This window comes from Ochotona princeps, chromosome 2 (assembly GCF_030435755.1).
Source record: "Ochotona princeps isolate mOchPri1 chromosome 2, mOchPri1.hap1, whole genome shotgun sequence".
In the NCBI taxonomy this organism is placed as follows: Eukaryota; Metazoa; Chordata; class Mammalia; order Lagomorpha; family Ochotonidae; genus Ochotona; species Ochotona princeps.
The window spans coordinates 17372674-17395697 of NC_080833.1; the positions used below are offsets into that span (position 1 = coordinate 17372674).

At 49.9% G+C, this 23024-nt stretch overlaps 1 protein-coding gene across 1 annotated transcript in view; it reads left to right on the top strand.

The window, feature by feature from the left end:
• Positions 1-4044: 4044 nt before the first annotated feature.
• Positions 4045-23024, top strand: part of CLIC4 (chloride intracellular channel 4) — a 75447-nt gene continuing 56467 nt past the window's right edge. Inside the window, exon 1 of the mRNA XM_058676991.1 lies at positions 4045-4319. Within this exon, the coding sequence (XP_058532974.1) occupies positions 4248-4319 (72 nt within the window). The 5' untranslated portion in view covers positions 4045-4247. The remainder of the gene's footprint in view (positions 4320-23024) is intronic.

The window sequence follows — 23024 nt, forward strand, 5'->3', positions numbered from 1 at the left end:
AAGTTGCTTCAGGTCTCCCACGCAAGTGCAGGGTCCCAAAGCCTTGGGCCATCCTCGACTGCCTGCCCAGGCCACAAGCAGGGAGCTGGACGGGAAGTGGAGCTGCTGGGACTGGGACTGACACCCATATGGGATCCTGGTGCGTTCAAGGCAAGGACTTTAGCCACTAGGCCACCACAGAGCTGGTGCCAAAAGATTTATTTCATCTGGGACCCAGTGCAATGGCTGGATTGCCAGGGAGGCCCGCAGGGGAACCTGTGATGCCACCCTTGCCTCCTCAAGGGATGACATGGGACCCTAGGCAATAAAAGGTGGGCAGAAACATGCCTCCCACTACATGCTGCAAGGAAGCTTCTGGGAGCTGGGGCTCATCTTATTGGAGGCTTGGAGGATGGTTAGGAGCCCATCTTTCCCCACACCCTCTTAAGGATTTGGCATAGCGGACAGTTGTGGTTAGAATCCCAGCGCCATTATCTGCCTGGTTAAACAACAGTGGCAGGTGGTCCTCCAACCCTCAATCCACTTATTTGTTAACTAGGGACCATGACTTCTATGCCTCCAAAATGGAAGCGAAACATGACTGGATGTGAGATAAGCCAGCTAGCTGGGTGAGAACCCCTTGGCTGGTGGGGTGCACAGTCGGATGGGTGTCAAACCAACAGTGCCAGAGCATTTAGCCCAGGCCAGACGCCATTACAGGCATTTTGTTAGAATAACTCAATGATCTTGTAATGTCGGTTCAGTTGTTAAATACATTTTACCCACAAGAAACTGGAGCACAGTGACTTATAGTGGGCTGGTAAGTGACAGGTAGCCTGGCCCTACACTTCGTGCCTAACTCTGCTACCAAACTGCAGGAAGCAAAGCAGGACCATGCACGGGCAGCCTTTCTGAGCCAGGGCTGCCGGTCAGAGGCTTCCTGGAAGGGGCCCTCTTGTCTTCTAAAAATCTTGGCCCTTTGTGAAATGGTTGTCTTAAGCAAACACAAAGCACTTGGCTTCCCGGCTTGGGAGAGCAGGATCACCCTTAAGGGTACATCGAAATTGGCACACACACTCGGAAAATGCAATTATCCCATAGGTTCCTATTGTGTACCAAGACCTGCCCCAGGAAAATACAGCTACAAACCAAGCCTACCAAGAAGCCCCGCCCCCTGAGGAGTTCATGCTCAAGTGGCTGATGACAGACAATAAACAGAGAGGTGAAACATGTATCAGAAGCTTTTAAATGTCAAGGAGAGAAATGAAGCAGAAGGTGGGGCGGGATACAGTAGCTTGCCATGTGGTGTATTTGGGGAAGATTTCTCCGCGTGGAAGACCCAAAGGAGGCAAGAGTGAGTGCTGCCAGAATTCTGGGAGAAGAATGTTCCAGAGATGGCTAATAGCAAGTGCAAAGGCCCTGAAGCAACAACCTGTTGGCATTGTCAAGGAATTGCAAGGACGCAGGTATAGCAGGTGGAGAGCTGCACGAGAGTGGAGACGGGATTAGAGGGTGTGTGCCAAGGCGACCAGAACTCCGCCCACCTTTTAGATTTCCCTGCATGTTCCAAAAGTATCAGTGTAGAATACAAAACAGACACACGCTGCAACTGGATGGAGCCCGGAATGCACGATGCATATGCGGTCTCCCAGCACAAGTCCCCCTTCTCCCTTCTATTGTGTTCTACCCATCCTTGCAAGCCACAAGGGGATGGATGCTGGGAAATCCAGATTGTGACCCTAACCCTGGTCTCTAAGCAGGGGCTCTGCCCTGGGGTTTGCTGCTGGGCAGGGGCAGTCCTGGAGCCCGCACTATCCCAGGACTCTGGGGAGTGTGTTCCCTTCCTGAGCCTACTTCCTGTAGGCTCAGATCAGTGAAGACTGCAGAAGCTTGGGCTGCTCCCCCTTCAGGGCCTGGGTCACCTCCATATTGGGTGCTGTGTGGCTAGCAAGGTGCCTGCAACACACACACACACACACACACACACACACCACAAGGAGCTTTGGCTGACTCCTTAGAAAGCAGGACCCTCCTGCCCCCGTGTCAGGTCTTGGACCAGACTGGAGATATTTTTGCTTTTGTTTGGTTTTTAAAATATTTATTTGAAAGGCAGTAACAGAGAGAAGGAGAGACAGAAGGCTTCTGTCTGCTGGTTCATTGCCCAAAATGGTCGCATTGGCTGGAAGCTGGGCAGGTCCAAAGCCAGGAGCTCCCTCTGGGTCTCTCACCTGGATGCAGGGGCCTGAGGACTTGAGCCATCCTCTGCTGCTTTCCCAGGCACACTGACAAGGAGCTGGATGGGAAGTGGAATGTTAACAGGTACCCATTTGAGATGCGAGAACCTCAGGCTGGAGCTTTTGAGGTTTCCTGAGATCATGTAAGGCTGGGACCTGTGCTGGCCCCCAATTTGGGTTCCCTTACCGGTAGGGTGTAAGGGGGTGGGGAGAAAAAGGGGCTGGAAATGAAGAGGAGCCCAGACAGTCGCAGGTTTGAATCCCAGCTCCACTATCTGCCTGGGTAAGCAACGGTGGCCCCTCTGTTTCTGACCCTCCGGCTCTTATTTCCCCATATTTGTTAAGTAGGGATCATTTTCAAGAATCTGCAAAAAAAAGTAACATCCGGGTCAGTTCCCAGTCCACCCAGCCCCCTCCAGTTTGTTTTTGGTTCACATCCGCTCCAAGGGGCAGTGAACAATCATCTCTTCTCAGCAAGCAAGCTGGTCCGGGAAGGAATTGAGTTGGGAGCCACCCCAGCCCATAGGAGTGGATGGGGCCCTTATCTGTCCAGGCACAGATAACAGTCCTCACTTGACTGGCCGCAGGACACTGGGCAAGACCTGCTGCAGCCTTCAGCCCCACCCTCCTGTCTCGTGGATAATGACGCCGGGGCTTAGGGGTCGTTAAGGACATGTTAGTGTCAGGATCCGGACTTGTAACAGGCTGACTGGGAGGCGCGAGCGCGTGACCCTAAGCACGGAGCCCACCGTCCGGTTCACAGAGGCTCTGGCAGCAGCTGGCTTTGCGCTAGCAGGTTCGTTGCCTTTTCACGCACACACGCAACTCTGTTCAAGCTTCCCCACGCACGCTGGGCGCCAAGGGCGCGGAGGCAAACTCCTGCGACGCGGGGAGGAGTCGCCGATCGAGCGATCAAGCGTCAGGCTGGAGGCCAGGCCCGTGGAGTTGGGCTGGGTGCCGACCGCGCGCCCAGCCCGGGGTGCTCAGGCGCCCGCCCATTTCCCCCGGATCCGAGGGTCGCGGACTGTGAGCTCCTGGGGCCTGTCAGGCCGTGACCGCTCCTCTTCCTGAAGACTCTCTAAGGTCGTGCGAAGCACCCTTAGGTTTGCCAGGTGAATGCAGGAGGCGAGATCGGCCCCCTGGCAGCGCCACAACAGCGCCAACTGGGGCTTGGGAATCTTAGGCGCCGGGAACGAGAGGGGTCTTGAGGTCCTCTGGAGAAGATCCCTCCCGCCCGACTCCGCCCCTTCACAGCCAGGAACCCAGCAAAGACTTAGAAATGTTTGGGGAGATGTTAGTTCTAGCGCCTTAAAAAAAAAAAAGTAGGTAGAAGGAAAAAGCTATCTCCAAGGCGATGAAAACTTTCCGAAAAGTTTTACTGGAAGTCAGCTCCACCTAACAGGGGGAGCTGAGGGAGGTGGCCACCCCGGGGAAGGTCGATGAGTCCCCGGACTCTGGCTCGGGGAGAGGGCGCCTCCTCGCCGCCCCCAGGCCGGCAGAGGCATGAGGTCACCTGGCTCCGGCCCAGCAGCAGCTGCGGAGGACGCGGCGGCGCTGCGGAGGGAGGCGGTGTCAGGCTCGGCCCTGGAGCGGGGAAACGTCCCTCCGCCTCCCCGGGAGGCGTGGCCCGTCCACTGAGGCCACGCCCCTCACGCCCTGGGCACGCCCCGTGTGCGCCTTCCAAGCTCCTGAGTGGCTTTTCCGCCGGCGCCAGCGCGGCCTCTCGGGCTTTTCCCGCCCGGGGCCACGCCCCCCGAGCTCCGGCCGCGCCCTTTCCTCGGGAGAGTCCCGAGACGCCGCCGAGCCCTGGCCCCGCCCCCAGCGCGAGGCCCCGCCCCAGGCGCCCCGCCCCGCGGCTTGAAGCGGCTGGGGCTGCGGCCGCCTGCGAGTCGCTCGTGGGGCGTGGGGCGGTGCTGAGGGAGTCGAGGCCGCGGCCAGCTCGACGCCGGGAGTGTGTCCAGCGAGCGCAGCGCGCCGGGAGTCCGCAGCCAGAGCAGCCCCGGAGCCGAAGCCGCAGCAGCAGCCGAGCCGGCCATGGCGTTGTCGATGCCGCTGAACGGGCTCAAGGAGGAGGACAAAGAGCCCCTCATCGAGCTCTTCGTCAAGGTGAGCGCCCGGCCCGCCCGGCCGAGGCCCGGGCTCCCGGCACTGGGCGCTGGCGGGTGGGGGGCGGTGGCCCGCGGGGCCCCGGAAAGCGCCTCCGCGCGGCGCCCGCACCCGGGTGGAGGGCGAGGCGAGGGCAGCCCTGCGGCTCCCGGGCCGTCCCCTCCCCACCCCGGGCCCATTGTTTCGGGGCCACCCGCTCCTTCCCGCCTCCCGGGGCCGGGGTCGCCGAGAGCCGGGACACTGGGCGGCGGTCGCCGGTCCGCCGGCCACGCGGGCGCCTGCGGACGCCGGAACAGCGCCCCGCGCCCCGGGGGTCGGGGAGAGCCCGCGGGGTGGGGGCGAACCGCTCCGCCTCGCGCCGGGGTTCCCGTCCCCCACCCCCGGCCGGTCACAGGGCGAGAAACGCCAACTTTTCTGACCGCTTTTCGGAAGCACTTCGGCTCCCCGCCGGTATGAAACTGAAACTTTAAAATTTGGATGCAATCTTCAAAAGAAAAGAAAAATAAATAAATTAAAAAAAAAGGAGCACGAGGGGCGGACGCTGTAGCCCCCCCCCCCCGGAGGACTGGGGTGCCTCGCGTTGGTTTCTTGGCCCCGGCGTTTGCCCCCCATCCCACCCTACCCCACCCCCCATCTGCGTTTTCTCGCTCCGTCTGCTGCAACTTTGGGCTGCGCCCCTTGGGCAAGGTCGTGCGAGCCCTATTGTTGCCGAGGGAAAACTGTTGCGGGCGAGAAGTCCTGACTCGCTTTGCGGAGCTGACTCCTGCCGCCCGTGGCTTCGGTGTTTAATTCCTGGGACTTCCCTGGCTGCTCGCCGAGCCTTCCCGCGTCCCTTTCCGTCTTTCTTTAATAGTTTTTAGAGTGGTAAAGGAGAGCGCGAGGGCAGAAGTTACAAACATCTGGATGCGGCTGCTCCACCGAAAATGGCCTTCAAGGCTGGGACAGTCTTTGAGCTGCTTCTAAAACGCTGCTCATTTGGAGCCAGGCAGCGTACTGGAAAGCTAACAGGGATCTAGAGTTACTTGGCTCTTTTCTTCTTCTTTTTTTTTCCTTTCCCCTGAGCGTTTCTGTTAGAGAGATGTGGGAGGGTGTGTTTAAGAGGGAGAGAGAAGAAATGGCCCACAGCTGATGGAAGGGCCTTTATTTTAGGGTTTTGTTGCAATCATGGGTTTGAGAAACTTGTTAGTCCAGGAGAGTCAGACGGCTTAATAGAAGCCCGTTGTGTCAAGAGCCTCAGCTACTTGGGGGTGGCAGACACAGCGCTTCAAAGTGCAAGGAAAGGAAAGGAAAGAGGGGGAGTAAAAACGCCACCTGGCAAGGGCGGAGGATGGGTACCAGACTAGACCGAGGTAGGAATAGGAGGAATTGTGGTCGACGCAGGCTGCACGCAGCAATAATTAGAGAGCGGTGCTATGGAGAAGCAGTGTTACCATTCGGAATGAGGGGTGTTGTCAGTCACAGCTTCCAGTCGGCAGCACCCTGGAGCTTCCATCGGCTCAAGAAGGCTGAAGGACACTGGAAAGGCACGAGATTGGTGTGGCCCAGCACAAGGACCCCACTGGAATTTGTGAAGTGTATCATGGCCCTGCTTGCTCTAACTTGAGCTTTAGTCAGAAGGAGAGGCTCGTGCTGCACTGTTCCCCAAACTCAGGGCACCTGCACCCTCCTCCCTGGCTTTCCAGCTGAACTGCTTAGCGCAGTGCTGGGTGGCTGAGAACCAGGGTTCATTGGCTTGGTGGAGTTGTCTACCAGATACTTGTTTTTTGTTTTCTGTCTTCAAGCTTTACTTTCTTCATTTGTAAAGTGAGAGGTGAAATGTTTTTTGCTGCTGGGTGATTCAGCTCAGGCTACACTTTGCGCTGCTGGAGACCAGATGTGTTGCTTGAAAGGGGGCGAGAAGGAAAGGGTAACGGTGATAAACAGTAGTCTTGCTTTGTTTGCAAAGCCTGTATATGGAAAATGCAAATGGGGGAAATACCCTTGTAAATATAGTTGCCTTGAACACCTTGTGGGGCAGAGGCCGTGTTTGTCCAGCATGGTGTGTTTAAACAGTGCTTATTGTTCTGCCAAGAGCTGTCTGAGTTTGTAGGAGAAAACTGCTGTTTCCACATGAAGCACATAGATGAAAGTCGCTGGAGGTGCGTGCTAGGAGACGCAGTGGCAGGGCCGGGGGGGGGGGTGAGGGGACGCTGTGGCAGGGCCAGAGGGGTGAGGGGACGCAGTGGCAGGGCTGGGGGGGATGAGGGGATGCAGTGGCAGGGCCGGGGGGTGAGGGGACGCAGTGGCAGGGCCGGGGGGGTGAGGGGATGCAGTGGCAGGGCCGGGGGGGTGAGGGGACGCAGTGGCAGGGCCAGGGGGTGAGGGGACGCAGTGGCAGGGCCGGGGGGTGAACCTTGCTGCCCAGACTGAGATTTCAACTTGGAGAGCAATGGCTCAGGACATTGTCACGTAGTGTGATAAGATTCCTTGTGGCTATATATACATATACATATACACACACACAAACATTTATTTACAGAGAGACCAGGAGACACAAAGACAGACCTTCCATCCATTGGTTCACTGCTCAAGTGGTCACAAATGCCAGAGCTGGGTGGTCTGAAGCCCAGGAGCCAGGAGCTTTTTCTGGGTCTCCCATGTGGGTACGGGAGCCCATGGATTGGACCATCTTTTGCTGCCTTCCCAGGCACATTAACAGGGAACTGAATCAGAAGTGGAACAGCCAGGATTTGAACCAGTGCTCATATGGGATACTGGAGCTACAGGCAGAGGGTTAACCCACTATGCCACAGCTCTGATCCTATTGGGGGAAAAAATCTTAATGATTTATTTATTTTTATTGGAAAGTCAGATATACAGAGAGGGGAGGAGAAACAGGAAGATCCTCTGTCCACTGATTCACTCCCCAAGTGGCCACAATGGCCAGAACTGAGCCAATTCAAAGCCAGTAGCACGGAGCCTCTTCTGGGTCTCCCACATGAGTGCAGGGTCCCAAGGCTTTGGACCATCTTCTATTCCTTTCCCAGGCCAGAAGCAGGGACCTGGAAGGGAAGCGGGGCCGCCAGGAAATGAATGGGCACTCCTATGGGATCCTGGCACATGCAAGTGAGGACTTTAGCCACTAGGCTACTGTTCTGGGTTCGAAAAAAATTTTAAAAGAAGTTTATTTCTGATCTGTTTGAAAGGCAGACAGAGAGATCTTCCTTCTGCTGGTTCACTACCCAAGTGCTGGTAGGAGCCAGGGCTGGGCCCGACTGAAGCCAGGAGCTCGGCACTCCATGAAGGAGGTGGAGGCGCATCAGAGGAGGCGATGTCTGAGGTGGAGGAGTCGAGACTGGAGTGCATGCTTCTGTAGGAATGTAACATCCCCAGCAGTTTGTCCCTCAGTGAACTTTTGGAACCATCCACTGTTGGGGTGACTTATATATGCTAACGTTTAACTAGGAACTGTGTAGTTTCTTGGAATTGGTGTGACCGCTGCCAAGGCTTCTAACTTGGTTTGTTCCAAGGCACGTCTCTGAAAGCTCTCTGTGCTGCGTCTGCACAGCTGGGATATTAATGGACCAACCTGTGGCAATGAATTAAAAATACGTGGAGTGGTATTTAGTGCACAGCAAGTAGATACTTGCACTGTGTCATTTTGTCTGTATTTACAGGCAGATCTGCCATCTGGGATGGACAGTAAAGTCCCTGAGGGCAGGGTAGGTCTGTGTTGTTCAGAGTACCTGCAGTGGAAGAGGCTGCCATGTGTTGGGCACAGCTTGCGCCCTCCTCCTGCTGAGCATGCTCTTGTCTGGGTATGTACCTGCCAAGCCTTGGAACTGGAATCCTCTTGCTCATAATCTGTGGGTCCAAGTCCCACACCATGGCACTTTGTCTCATTCTCGGTAGCTTCCAGTCTCCAAAACATCATGCAATTTTTAGCTACTTCTTTCTTTTTTTCCATTATTTAGTTCTAACCTTTTTATGTGTCTACCATATTTTCCTCCAGTGTTTCTTTTAGGCGGTGTCCAGAATTGGGTGAGCCAAGGTGTCTCTTTGGATAAAAGTAGATGGATCCTGGTGCAGAAGCCTGGCAGCTCAAGTCCTCACCTTGCACACGCTGGGATCCCACATAATGCTGGCTCTCATCCCGGCAGCCCTGCTTCTGATCCAGCTTTCTGCTTGTGGACTGGAAAAGCAATTGAGGAAGGCCTTGGTACCCTGCACCAGTGTGGGAGACTTTAAAGAGGCTCCTGGCTCCTGTCTCCGGATCAGCTCAGCTCTGGTCATTGTGGCCACTTGGGGAGTGAATCAGCGGATGGAAGTTCTTCCTCTCTGTCTCTCCTCCTCTCTGTATGTCTTAGTAATAATAATAATAACAAAGAATTTTTTTTTTAAAGATTTATTTATTTCATTACAAAGTCAGATATACAGAGAGGAGAGACAGAGAGGAAGATCCTCCGTCTGATGTTTCACTCCCCAAGTGAGCCGCAACTGCCGGTACGCGCCGATCCAAAGCCGGGAACCAGGAACCTCCTCCAGGTCTCCCACGCGGGTGCAGTGTCCCAAAACTTTGGGCTGTCCTCAACTGCTTTCCCAGGCCACAAGCAGGGAGCTGGATGGGAAGTGGAGCTGCCGGGATTAGAACTGGCGTCCGTATGGGATCCTGGGCGTTCAAGGCGAGGACTTTAGCCGCTAGGCCATGCCGCCAGGCCCTAAAAAAGAATCTTTAGGAAAAAAAAGGAGTTGCTAAGTCTTAAAGAGACAAGGAGAGCAGCGGAGAAGAGACAGACTTTTTTGATTTTTCATTGTCTGACACAAGCCCAGCTCTTGTTGGCCCCCGCTGGTGGCTTTGGTTGAAGTGAGGTGTTTCTGAGCTCTGAGAGGCTGGGGATGCAGGGGGTAAGAACACTGTTGATATGGAGATTTGGCAGGAGGCTCTGATGTGCATGGCTCTGGCGCCAGACTGCTTGGCTTGAATCTGGCTTCTCCTAATATGCCAGACCAAATCCTTCAGCTCTCAGTTCTTCCGGGTCCTGACTTTTAATATTAGGTTAGTGCACAGTACAGGGCTTGCCAGGCCGATTCTCTGATTGTGTATTAATTTGAGTTGTCTCCGGCGCTGTGATAAGTAGTGCTTGCCAAGCGATGGTGCAGACAAGAGACCCGTTTCCTCCTTTGTTCTCTGGTAGTCCAGGATGGTGTTGGAGACATTGATTTGCTTCTTACTTGGGGAGCCAGGCTCGTTGCAGCTTGCTCTCACCACATTATCCTCTGAGTTGTCCACGCTGCTGGCTAGTCAGTTTGGGTGCAGCCAGGGAAGGAGGAGGATGGGAGAAGCCCACGTTAGCCCAGTGCTTCCACTTGTTGCTGCCTCTCCGTCCTGTGCTGAGAACTTCCTCACAGCCGTTCATTCAAGTCCAGTGGAGATGTCTGGTTGTAAAAGACTGGCGAAATCATTTGATCCAGTCCCGTCAAGATAACCACAGGTAGGATTTGAAAGTTATTAACGCTAATTCAATAACTTAAAAATACAGGCTAATTTAAAAAAGATTTATTTAAAAGGTAGAATTAGGGAAAGATGCACAGAAAGCTCTTCTTCCACTTGGCCCCCAATGGCCTAGCTGGGGAGCCAGGTGGAAGCCAGGTGCCTTGGAACTTCATCTGGGTATTCCATGAAGGTGCAGGGGCCCAAGCTGGAACTGCAGCTGGCACTCATATGGGATGCCAGCATTGCAGGTGTTGGTGTAATGCACTGCACCACAACACTGTCTTCAAGCAGACTCATTCTAATGACTCATGAATGACATTACAAATATCCAAATGGCCTTGGGCAGAGTAAAGGATCCCCACCCTAGTAAATGCTAGTAAGTATCGTCTAGCCACTACTAGGGGAAGAGTGAGAGGGTGCTTGTCACACGGTGAACACTGTTTTTGCCATTGTAATAGTTTTTTCTGCCTTAGTGTTGCTATTGAGAGGCAGTGAGAGGACGGAGTTGTGACGCAGCAAGGCAGCATCCCTTGTATAAGGAGTTTAAAAATGAAGTCAGACTAACAGTCTACTTCCTGGCTATTCCCAGTCCACTTATCCCCTACTTTCCCAAGGTCATCATTGTTTTCTTTCCAATACAATTTATTTTTAAAATTTTTTTCCTATACAATTTATAAACCTCAAGACGGAAAATGTTCAGTCATTAGTTTTTCCTTACTACCTGACTCAGTAGTAGGAAGTTAGTTCACTCAATGTATGTTTTAATTCACAGTTAATCAGACCTGGAAATTACCTCAGTAATCAACTAGTCTAACCCTTTTTCCTTTCTACCTTGCTTAGTCTTGTTTTAATGACATATTTTATTTGGAAGTGTAACAGAGAGAGATCTTCCATGCACTGGCTTATTCCCCAAATGCAGCCAGGTTTGGGACAAGTCAAAGCCAGGAGCAGAACTCCAGCCGGTTCTCCCGCAATGATAACGGGCCGCCGTCTGTCCCGGGCGCACCGCAAAGAGCTGGGTACGAAGCAGAGCAGCTGGATTCAGAGTGGCAGCCTGAGAAGGGATACAAGCACTGAAAAGAAAGGGAAACCCCAGGCCACAAGCAGGGAGCTGGATGGGAAGTGGAGCAGCCGGGTTACGAACTGGCACCCATATAGGATCCCTACGCATGCAAGGTGAGGACTTTAGCCACTAGGCTACTTTGCCGGGCCCACTTTTCTCTTTAGGTGTATATTGACAGCTTTGAAAGAGGAAGGAAGGGAATGCTTTGCGTCTGTGGTCTTAAAGGGACATGGCTTCTGAAGCTGAGGGTGAGGCTTTTTCTAGGCTGGTTCTCCTCACCCTTGCTTGTTGGCGTGCGTTCTGTGGGCAGCTTCCCAGGTGATGTGAGTGGATGGCACAATGCGCAGACTCTCGGGGCACGCTGGTTTGAAGTGGGAGTTCTTGATGTTTTGATTCAAGGACAGGCTTCAAGCCTTTTCTCTTTTCAAACAGGACACATGGAATGACATTTCTATAGGAAATAATGCTAATAAGAACTTTGTTCTAATTATAGAACAAAAGCAAGTGTGGCTCAAGACAGTGTTACCTTGAATTTAATTGGTTTGACATTCATTTGAGGTTTCCAGAAGGGACAGTATGGGGGATAGAAATTAAAGTTTAGGGCCTGGCACGGTAGCCTAGTGGCTAAAGTCTTCTCCTTGAACACACCAGGATCCCATAAGGGCGCCAGTACTAATCCTGGCCACATGCTTCCCATCCAGTTTCCTGCTTGTGGCCTGGGAAAGCAATCAAGGACAACCCAATGCCTTGGGACCCTGCACCCGTGTAGGAGACCCGGAAGAAGCTCTTGGCTCCTGGCTTCGGATCTGCTCAGCTCCGGCTGTTGTGGCCGCTTGGGGAGTGAATCAGTGGTTGGAAGATCTTCCTTTATGTCTCTCCTTTCTATATCTGACTTTCCAATTAAAAAAAAAAATCTTTTTTAAGAAAAAGTTAAGCTGTGAATTAATGGGAAATTTGTTCTTGCTCTTTTGCCTATGCTCTTCCTGAGTATTTAGCCATGCTACTTTTGGCAAAGGCCACATTGTGATTTTGGTTAAATATAAAATTCTGGACCCAGTGCAATAGCGTAGTGGTTAAGGTCCTCACTTTGCACAAGCCAGGATCCCATATGGTTGCCGGTTCTAATCCCGGCGGCCCTGCTTCCCATCCAGCTCCGTGCTTGTGGCCTGGGAAGGCAGTCGAGGACGGCCCAAAGCCTTGGGACCCTGCACCTGCGCGGGAGATCTGGAAGAAGTTCCTGGCTCCTGGTTTTGGATTGGCAAGGCACTGGCCGTTGTGGCCCCTTGGGGAGTGAATTAGCAGACAGAAGATCTTCCTCTTTGTCTCTCCTCCTCTCTGTATATCTGACATTGCAATAAAAATAAATAAATCTTAAAATGATACAACTGTAGGAAAAATTTAAAAAGAATATAAAAGGGGCCCGGCGGTGTGGCCTAGCGGCTTAAGTCCTCGCCTTGAATGCCCCGGGATCCCATATGGGCGCCGGTTCTAATCCCAGCAGCTCCACTTCCCATCCAGCTCCCTGCTTGTGGCCTGGGAAAGCAGTCGAGGACGCCCCAGAGCTTTGGGACCTTGCACCTGCATGAGAGATCCGGAAAGAAGCTCGTGGCTCCCGGCTTCGGATCGGCGCAGCACCGGCCATTGCGGTCACTTGGGGAGTGAATCATCGCACAGAAGATCTTCCTCTCTGTCTCTCCTCCTCTCTGTATATCTGACTTTGCAATAAAATAAATAAATCTTTAAAAAAAATTCAAATACTTTCGGTCCATCGTAGGCACAATTTTTGAGTCTTATTTAAGTTCCTTTCATAAAATTATAATTAAGTTCCTTTCATAAACTATAATATAGTTTCTTTCTTTTATATTCCTTTTTTTTTAAAGATTTATTTATTTTATTGCAAAGTCAGATATACAGAGAGGAGGAGAGACAGAGAGGAAGATCTTCCGTCCGATGATTCACTCCCCAAGTGAGCCGCAACGGGCCGGTGCGCGCCGATCCGAAGCCGGGAACCAGGAACCTCTTCCGGGTCTCCCACGCAGGTGCAGCGTCCCAAAGCTTTGGGGCGTCCTCGACTGCTTTCCCAGGCCACAAGCAGGGAGCTGGATGGGAAGTGGAGCTGCCAGGATTAGAACTGGCGTCCATATGGGATCCTGGCGCGTGCAAGGTGAGGATTTTGACCACTACAATATCATGCCGGACCCCTCTGTGTACTTTTAAAATTTTCTCCCAAAGATGTTTTGCTTTATTGAGGCTTATGTACATTGTTGTACTTGTAAGCTAGGAGTGTAACAGATTTTTCTTTTTTTGTTATGAAATTAGTAAATCCAGCTTCTCACATGAAATATTCAAATTATTAAAAAAGATTTATTTATTTTTATTGGAAAGGCAGCTTTACAGAGAGGAGAGACAGGGAGAAAGAGCCCCCCCCATCCGATGGTTCACTCCCCAAGTGGCTGCAAAGGCCGGAGCTGAGCTGATCTGAAGCCAGGAGCCAGGAGTTTCTTCCAGGTCTCCCACGCCAGGTGCGGGGTCCCAAGGCATTGGGTCATCCTTGACTGCTTTCTCAGGCCAGAAGCAGGGAGCTGGAAGGGAAGCGGGGCCTCCGTATTATGAACCAGCGCCCATATGGGATCCAGGTGTGTGCAGGGCAAGGATTTAGCTAAGTACTGAGCCACTGGGCTGGGCCCAAAATATTCATTCTCTTAAAAAAGAATTTAGTTTTAATTGTAACAGAGTTGAAATGTACAGCACAGCTATTTCCGGTATGTTTGGGAGAAGAGAATCCCATCCGACACTGATGAGCTGAGAGCTGCGGTGACTGAGAGCCTGGAAGGATTTGAGGTTTCTCTTCATGTTTTCTCTGCTAACAACACTCTGTTTTGAAAGTAGAGACTAAGTGGTAGAATTTACCAGAGTGAACATTATTAAAAAGTCAAGATGAATGTATCAGATTACTCCGCTACTCAGGAAAGCTGAGGAGTGGTAGCTGTGAGAGCCAGCTGCACTGACCAGCCAGGAGGAAGCAGGGAGTTTGAAGTCACATTTTGGCTTAGAAAGTGACTGAAAAAATGTCTGCAAGGATGTACATGTAGTGTGTGTGTGTGTGTGTGTGTGTGTTGTTGTTGTTGTTGTTGTTGTTGTTAGATTTATTTTTATTGAAAAGGCAGATTTTAGAGGAGGAGATAGAGAAAGATTTTCTGTTGACTGGTTCACTCCCCAAGTGGCCACAACAGCCAGAGCTGAGCTGATTTGAAGCCAGCAGCCTGGAGCTTCTTCCAGGTCTCCTACTTGGGTGCAGGGTCCCAAGGTTTTGGGCCATCTTCTACTGCTTTTCTAAGCCACAGGTGGGGAGCTGGGAAGGAAGTGGAGCAGCCACGAACTGGTGCCCAAATGGGATCCTGGGCATACAAGGCAAGGACTTTAGGCAGTAGGCTACTGTGCCAGGCCCGGTTTTGTTTTAACATTTGAGGGTCCGGCGCGATAGCATAGTGGTTAAAGTCCTTGCCTTGCACGCCCGGGATCCCGTATGGGCGCCGGTACTCTGCATTTGCTTGGGAGACCTGAGTTCCTGGCTCCTGGCTTTAGGTTGGCTCAGCTCCAGTGTTGCGGTCACTTGGGGAGTGAACCATTGGATGGAAGATCTTCCTTTCTCATTCTCCCTGTATATCCGCCTTTCAATAAAAATAAATAAATTAAATTTAAAAAGATTTATTTGAAAGAAGGAGAGACAGATCTTCCATCTACTGACTCATTCCCTAAATGGCTACATTAGCCAGGGCTGAGCCAGTCCAAAACTGTGAGTCAGGAGTTTCATCTGGGTCTCTCATGTGGGTGCAGGGGCCCAACGAGTCAAACTGTCTTTTATGACTTTCTCGGACACATTAACAGGAACTGGATCAAAAGTGGGGCAGCTCAGACTTGAACTGGTATCCATGAAGAATGCTGGCATTATAGGCAGTGGCTTCCCCTACCAGCTCCATCTTTTTATTTATTTATTTTTTTGAGAGTGCAATTTATATTACTTGATGTTCTGGATTATAGCATATTTTAGTTAACAGCAATTAAAAGTTTATATTAATTTAGGACTTTTCAGGTCTTCATTAAATCATATAAAAAGTGTGCTTAGGGGCCTGGCAGCGTGACCTAATGGCAAAGTCCTTGCCTTGAACGTGCTGGGATCCCATTCGGGTGCCGATTCTAATCCCGGCAGCTCCACTTCCCATCCAGCTCCCTGCTTGTGGCCTGGGAAAGCAGTCGAGGACGCCCCAATGCATTGGGACCCTGCACCCGCGTGGGAGACCCGGAAGAGGTTCCAGGTTCCCGGCTTCGGATCGGCACAGCACCGGCCATTGCGGCTCACTTGGGGAGTGAATCATCGGAAGGAAGATCTTCCTCTCTGTCTCTCCTCCTCTCTGTATATCTGACTTTGTAATAAAAATAAATAAATCTTTTAAAAAAAGTGTGCTTAGTTGTTCATTAAACATACATTTTTTTAGTTGTCAGGATCATCAATTGAAATAAACTTTTAATTTTTATTGGAAAGGCAGAGAGGAAAGACAGAAAGATCGTTTTTCCGTTGGTTCACTCCCTAAGTGGCCGCATTGGCCAATGCTGAGCCATCTGAAGCCAGGAGCTTCTTCCGGGTCTCGCTTGCTAGTGTAGGGTGCAAGTACTGGGCCATCCTTGACTGCTTTCCCAGGTCACAAACAGGGAGCTTGGAGGGAAAGTGGAGCAGTCGGGACACGAACCAGCATCTGTATGGGATCCTGCCAAGTACAAAGCCAGGATTTAGCCACTGAGCCATTACGCTGGGCTTGAAATAGACTTAAGAAAAATAGCATAAGGGGCCCGGCGGCGTGGCCTAGTGGCTAAAGTCCTCGCCTTGAAAGCCCCGGGATCCCATATGTGCGCCAGTTCTAATCCCGGCAGCTCCACTTCCCATCCAGCTCCCTGCTTGTGGCCTGGGGAAGCAGTTGAGGACGGCCCAAAACCTTGGGACCCTGCACCCGCGTGGGAGACCCGGAAGAGGTTCCTGGTCCCGGCATCGGATCGGCGCGTACCGGCCCGTACCGGCCCGTTGCGGCTCACTTGGGGAGTGAAACATCGGATGGAAGATCTTCCTCTCTGTCTCTCCTCCTCTCTGTATATCCGGCTTTCCAATAATAATAAAATCTTTAAAAAAAAAAAAAAGAAAAATAGCATAAACATATGTATGTATTTGGGTTTGGTCTGTTTTAGTTTTTAAGTATTGATCCTAAGTTTGAGAAGTGTCATTACCTTTCTGCTCCTTAGTATGTTTGTTCATTTGTATGTATCATACTCTTCAAGAAATGTGTTGTTTTCAATTATAAAAGCTGTATACATGTGTTACTTCAGACAACTTGGAAGGCACAGAAGGAATCACAGTAACAATTTCCAATAGGCCCTTTGTATAAATGATTTTTGTGTTAGATGGTCTCCTCTTCGTAATTTCTCATGAAATCCTTGACTAGAACTTGCATATAGTGTTTTAGTGTTCTTCATAACAGGAGGATCAGTGAAAAATGAAATTCATTTTGCTATGTAGCATGTATTGAGTTAGTTTCAACAACATTTACTTTTTAAAAGTTTTATTTTTTTTAACGTTTTTTATTATATTTTTGACAATCTTTACATAGTTAATTAGCGCAAAAAGGTTCAAGGGCCATAGGAAAGTGGGTAAGACTATTATTTCCATTTTGTTTCCTTCATGTTTAAAGGGGGGTATTAAGGGAGAAGGCCCACCCAATTTCCCACCCTCCCCAGGTCCCTGATGTGGGGCATGCTCCGAGGTTCTTGCTCAAGTGGTTTTGATAGCTCAACAGTTATGAGTCGCTGCCAGTCTCGCCACTCCAAGCACGATGAGGTCGTTGAAGAATCCACTGATTGACATAGTCCATCATAGAGTCTCTGCCCAGTTTTTCACTGCCAACATATAGCTGAGGTGGTTGATTGACTTGTTCTGTCTTCTGTCTCTTCATGGTTAGGGTTCTGAGTCTGGAAGCTCAATTGGGGGGGGAATCCCCAAAGAAACTTTGAATGAGGTGTTCTCCGACCAGATTCTTGTTAAAAGTTTTATTAAAGAAACTTCCGTTGACATATTTGTCTTCCCAAGAGCACTGGAAGAACATGTGTACACTGTTCTTGTTGGGAGAAAGCAAGGTTTGATGTTGTGAAATCTGCTGACATGCAGAACTGCTAAAGGAATGGATTGGTGTTGATGTAATGTTCTGAAGTTAGGCTGTCCCTCGTGTTCTAGAGAAATCTGTTGTAAACATCCCAGGAATGTTTCAGAGTTAATTTCTTTCTGCCGTGTCCAGCGGGTGAGGTGTGTCCAATTCAGAGTTGGAGGATGTAAGATGGAAACCCTGAGCAGGAACACACACTTAGCAGAAGCACAAGTCACTGAGTGCCGGGGAAGGGAACAGGCCTTGGTCTTCAGGAGCTCATGGTGCTCCACCTGGAGGGGGTGTGAACCATAGTAGGGGCTGGTAGCCAGGCTCTTGACGCCATCTTTTCTTGGTGACTTTTTGTTTCTAGTACTTTTTAAAAATCTAACTGGGCTTGAGAGCAGTAGTGCTAAGAGAAGAGCTGGGGGAGTGAGGTGTGTTTTTAACCTTTTTAAATTTATTTTTATTGGACAGGCAGATTTACAGAGAGAGGGCAAGACAGAAAGATCTTGAATTTGCTGGTTCACTTCCCAATGGCTGTAAAGGTCAGAGCTGAGCTGATCTGAATCCAGGAGTTTCTTCTGGGTTTTCCATGTAGGTGCAGGGTCCCAAGGCCTTGGATTGTTCTCTGCTGCTGTCCCAAGGGATCTGGATGGGAAGTGAAGCAGCCCAGATACAAACCGGTGCCCATATGGGATCCCAGCGTGTGCAAGGTGAGGATTTTAACTGCTAGGATACCATGCCAGGCCTATCTAACACTTTTTTGAAAAATATTTGGGGCCTAGTGCGCTGAAGTCCTCGCCTTGAACATGCTGGGATCCCATGTGAGTGCTAATTCATGTCCTAGCTGCTTTGCTTCCCATTCAGCTCCCTGCTTGAGGCCTGGGAAAACAGAGGGTGGCCCAAAGCCTTGGAACTCTGCACCCACGTGATAGACCTGGAAAAAACTTCTGGCTCCTGGCTTCGGATCGGCACAGCGCAGCTCCGGCAGTTGTAGCCACTTGGGGAGTGAATCAGCAGACTGAAGATCTTTTTGTCTCTTCTCCTCTCCGTATGTCTGACTTTCCAATGAAAATAAAATAAATCTTAAAAAAAAAAGATAAATGTTGATTTAAAAGTGAAGGAGACAGTGTTCGAGGATCCAGAACTGTGCCCTGGTCCCCCATGTGGGTGGCAAGAACTTAAGAGTTGAGCCACATCTGTTGCTTACATGGTGCACTGCCACAAGGCTGATTGAAAGTGGAGCAGCAGGGACTTGTATAAGGACTCTGACCTGGGATATGGCCCAAGTGCCAGTTTAACGTGCAATGTTGCATGTCCACCTTCAGCATGTAATTTGACCGTTAAATTCTCCTCCCTCCCACCCATGCTTCTGATATCTTCTGGTACTTCATGGAGTTTTTATCATTGTCTTCTGCTGTAGTTGTTGGCAGATATCCCTTGCAGTGTGCTGGATGGAAGGCTTTGGGGCTATGGCATTAGACTTGCCGATATCGGTTCTTTTGTCTTTTATCAAGTTCGGTATTCAGTAGTGCCCTAAATTAGTTTATTTCTTTCTCTTACTTATTTTTTAAATTCTCTGATTCACTCTCCAGATGGTTACAATGCCAGGTCTGGGCCAGGTGTCTGGAGCTCTGTCTCCGTCTCCCAGGAGTCTGACAGGGCCGAGCACCTGGGCCGTCTTCCATTGCTCTCCTAGGTGCTTTATTAGAGATTGCACGTGGAGCAGCTGGGACTGCAAACGGTATGGATGCTAGTGTCACAGGCTGTGTCTTAACTTGCTGAGCCACCTTTTTTGTTTTGTGCCTCCTCCCTGGGCATGAAGTGATGGTGATGTGGCTGTGAGTGCAGAGTAGTGGCCGTTTAAACAGTCATCCATCCACAGCCTTCACTAACAGCCCGCTCTAGGCTCTGAAGAAACCAAGAACACGTGCAGTCCAGCTCGAGTAAACTGGCGCTGAGCTACCGTGTGAAGGGAACACTGCCCGGCATTGTTGGTGGGGAGCTGTTTTTTAGGAGAGTCCTCATGTGAAAGCCTTCTCGCTTTTCAGGAGATCTGGAATGTATACTTTATACATGTGCATCTTGACACGAACTCATTTTTAAAAATTTTTATTTTTGATGATGTTTACATGGTTGATCAGGGTGGGAAGGTTTGAGGGTTATGGGAAAGTGGACAAGACCATTGTTTCCACATTTTCTTTTCCTTCTTCCTGTGTCCAGGGGAAGGGGGAAGATAAGGGGAGAAGCCACACTCAGCCTCCCAGCTGCCCAGTACCCAGGGATGGGAACGGCCACCTGATATTAACCCAGCTCCAAGGGTGCTGCGGAAGTGGTTTCAGCAGTTCTGAAATGCTGTCAGTCCTGCCGACCCAAGGATGAGGGAATCCTTCCAATGTCCATTGGCTGACCTTGTTGACCTTAGAGTCTCCATTTGCCCAGATATTTGCGGTCATCGCTTGGTTTGGGTAGTTGTCTAATTTGTACTGTTCTCCTTCCTCTGCTATGGTACCCATTGACGGACTCATTTTGTACAAGCATGAGAGGGAGTGTGTTTTGTACTTGAACGAAGGCAAGCATTCGCGGAGTGCTTTCCGTGTCCCTGTGCTGTGGTCCCTGCGGGGTCATTGTCACTCACTTGATTGTTGCTCTGTAAGATGCTTGCTGACAGGATATGCACAGCCTTGTTTTCCTCCTCCTCCTGCTCACACAGACTTGATTCCAGAAGAGTCTGGAAGGAAAATAGGAAATACAAGGTTACATGACTAGGACGAAGCCAAGGCCTATTAAGTTCACAGAAATACTCCTGCAAGAAGGCGGAGAAATACCAGAGAGTGTGATACAAATCACTGGGCTCAGTTCACATTTGCTTCTTTGATTTAGTGTTTTAAAGTGACTCTTGTTGGGACTGAAGTGAGCTGATTTGTCTTTTTCTTTGCAACATGAACATGAAGTGAAGGGGGAATATGATTATATTTTGGCCTTGAGCACTTGGCTTGGCAGCCATTGGAATGAAGAGTTTTTGGTGACAGTTACTGCCCTAATGAATCAGTGGGGATCCCTGTATTACAGTGTTGTTTCAGTATTTTTTGAAAGTTTTATTGATTTTCATTAGAAAGGCAGATTTATAGAGATCAGGAGGGACATAAAGATCTTCCGTCTGCTGGTTCACTCCCCAAGTGGCTTCAGTGGCCAGAGCTGAGCTGATCCGGAGCCAGGAGCCAGGAGCCAGGAGCTTCTTCTGGGTCTCCCATGCAGGTGCAGGATGCTGAGTACTTGGGCCAGCCTCTACTGCTTTGTCTGGCATAAGCAGCGAGCTGAATGGGAAGTATAGCAGCCAGGATATGAATCGTGCTTATGGGATCCAGTGCACTCAAGTTGAGGATTTAACCACTGAGCCATCACACCAGGCCCTCCATACCTTTTTTTTTATAATTTATTTATTTTTATTTGAAAAGTAGATTTACTGAGAGAGAAGGACAGATAGATCTTTCATCTACTAGTTTACTCCCCATATGGCTGCAGTGGTTGGACACAAGTATGAAGCCAGGAGTCCAGCAAGTGGCCACAACCACTAGTACTTGGCAGGGCCAAAGCCAAGAGCTTGGGTCAGGTCTCCCACCTGGGTGGGCCATCCTTTGCTGTTTTTCCAGGTGCATTAGCTGGGAGCTGGACCGGAAGTGGAGAAGCTGGACAGGAACTGCCGTCTGTATGGGATGCTGGCAGTACAGGCCGTAGCTTAATTGTTGGGTCACATACCAGTCTGTATCTGTTACTGTTTGTAAAAATTCTTTCTATCCTGTGTCCTATTTGGGATCTGAGATTTATAGTTAGAGCTAGAGGAAGATTATTGACTGAAGTTACTGTTTGTATTCTCTGTATAGGCATGGAAATAGCCAACTTGAGAGCTGGGGATCACTAGAATTAGTATTTCAGGTTGGCCATTTGGCTGCCAGAGAGGACAAGAGTGTGACCTGTTAACAGCTATTTAGGGGTGAACCGGCAGATGAAAGGTCTCTTTCTCTCCCTCTCTCTCTTTTTTCTCCGTCAGTCTTCTTTTCAAATAAACACACATCATGAAAAAAAGAGAGGCACTTGGGGGTGGGTATTAGCTGGTTTGAGCCACTGCAGTCGCTGGAGTCCATTGCTGGCTGGCCTCTCACTCCAGCTTCTTGCCGTTGCAGACCTTGGGAAGCAGTGAAGTGCTGGCTCAGCTAATTGTCTTGCTGCCATCCACCTGGGAGATCTGGATTGAATTCCTCGCCTCCTGGCTTCAGCCCTGGCTCAGCCTCAGCCCATTGTGGGCATTTAGAAAATGAGTAGATGGAAGTGGATGGAGGCTCTTTTCTTTTTTAAAGACTTGTGTAAGCCTTATTTGTTGTTACTCAGTGTTTGGCAAAGCAGAGTTAAGACTGTTAGCCTGTGGTTGGTTTGCAAATTCAGTGTCTGGTTTAGCCTTCAGGTTGTTACTGAGAGAAACATCAGCCTGCAGTCCTTACAAAATAGGAAGAGAATTCTTCATACTTTTATCAGAAGAGCAGGTTTAGTTTAAACATCCAAAGCTAAACTTGAACTTACTCCTGAATTAAATGAGGCATGACCTGGTTGACTTACTAGGTAACTGAAGGACGTTCAGAGTGGACTCCGCTGTCGGTCCATCTGCCTCAGCAGCTGTCCGCCCTTGTAGCTGAAGCCAACTTACTACACTAGCAGGGGTGTTTTTCTCCCCACTGCTCCCCTTCCTCTGCCTTTCTCCCCTCTCCTTCTCCTCTTTTTCTCCCCGCCCCTTTTTTAGATTTATTTATTTATTTGAAAGAGTTGCCAAGAAGAAGAAGATTTTCCATTTGCTGGTTCACTCTCTAAATGGCTGTAACAGTCAGTGCTGGGCCAGATTGAAACCGGGAGTGGGTGGGCACTTTTTTTCCTTCAAGATTTATTTATTTATTTGTTGGTTGTAAAAGCAGATATGCAGAGAGGAGAGTCAAAGAAACATCTTCCATCCATCCGCTGGTTTACTCTCCAAAGTAGCCACAACATCTGAAACTGAGCTGATCTGAAGCCAGGTGCCAGGAGGTTCCTCTGGGTTTGCCATGCAAGTGCAGGGTGCCAAGGCCTTGGGCCGTCCTCGACTGCTTTCCCAGGCCACAAGCAGGGAGCTGGATGGGAAGCAGGGCCGCCGAGATTAGAACCGGCGCCCATGTGGGATCCCGGTGCGTGCAAGGCAAGGACTTTAACCACTATGCTATCATGCCAGGCCCTATTTCCCTCTTAAAGCCAGAGTGGTAATCATAAAACAGATAAATTGGGTGCTTAGAATGGGCCAGGCCCAGGGTGTCTTTGTATGTGTTTGCTGTGTAACCTTAATGGAAATTCTGAAATAGGGATTTTACATATGAGTTATAGAGAAGTCAGTGTTTTGCAGAGAGTGGCAGGAGCAGGAAGCCACAGGACTGGGATTCATACCAAGGTCCTGGTGATCCCAGAGCCTGCATTTTAGCCACTAAGAGCTTTTCAAAAAGTTTATGGATGTTCTTGTTCTCTTTATTTGGAACTTGAACTTTTTCCTAGCAGTTTTGTTTACATCATGGATTATTTTCAGTCATCCTAAAAAAGTGAAAAATAATAAATTTTCTGTTTGTTTTTTCTGTTTATTTTCTGTCTTAAGGATACTTGGTAAAAACATACCAGTACTCAGGGAGCCTGAGAGATGAGCTTGGGTGCTTTCAGTTCTCTTGGTGGAGAAGAAAAGGAAGCTGTAAAATTTCCATGACCTCACCTCTTATATTTTTGGGGGACTGGTTAATTAGTGTTTTATAAAGTACTTTACAGGGTTTATTTATAATCCTAAGGAGCCTAACTTGAATATCACATATTTTCATTTTTACAATTGTTTTCCAGTTTAGAAATGTCAGAGTGGTCCAAATATAACAGAAAGTTACATACTAATTTGTTGATAGTTTGAGTTCTTTTTTTTTTTTTTA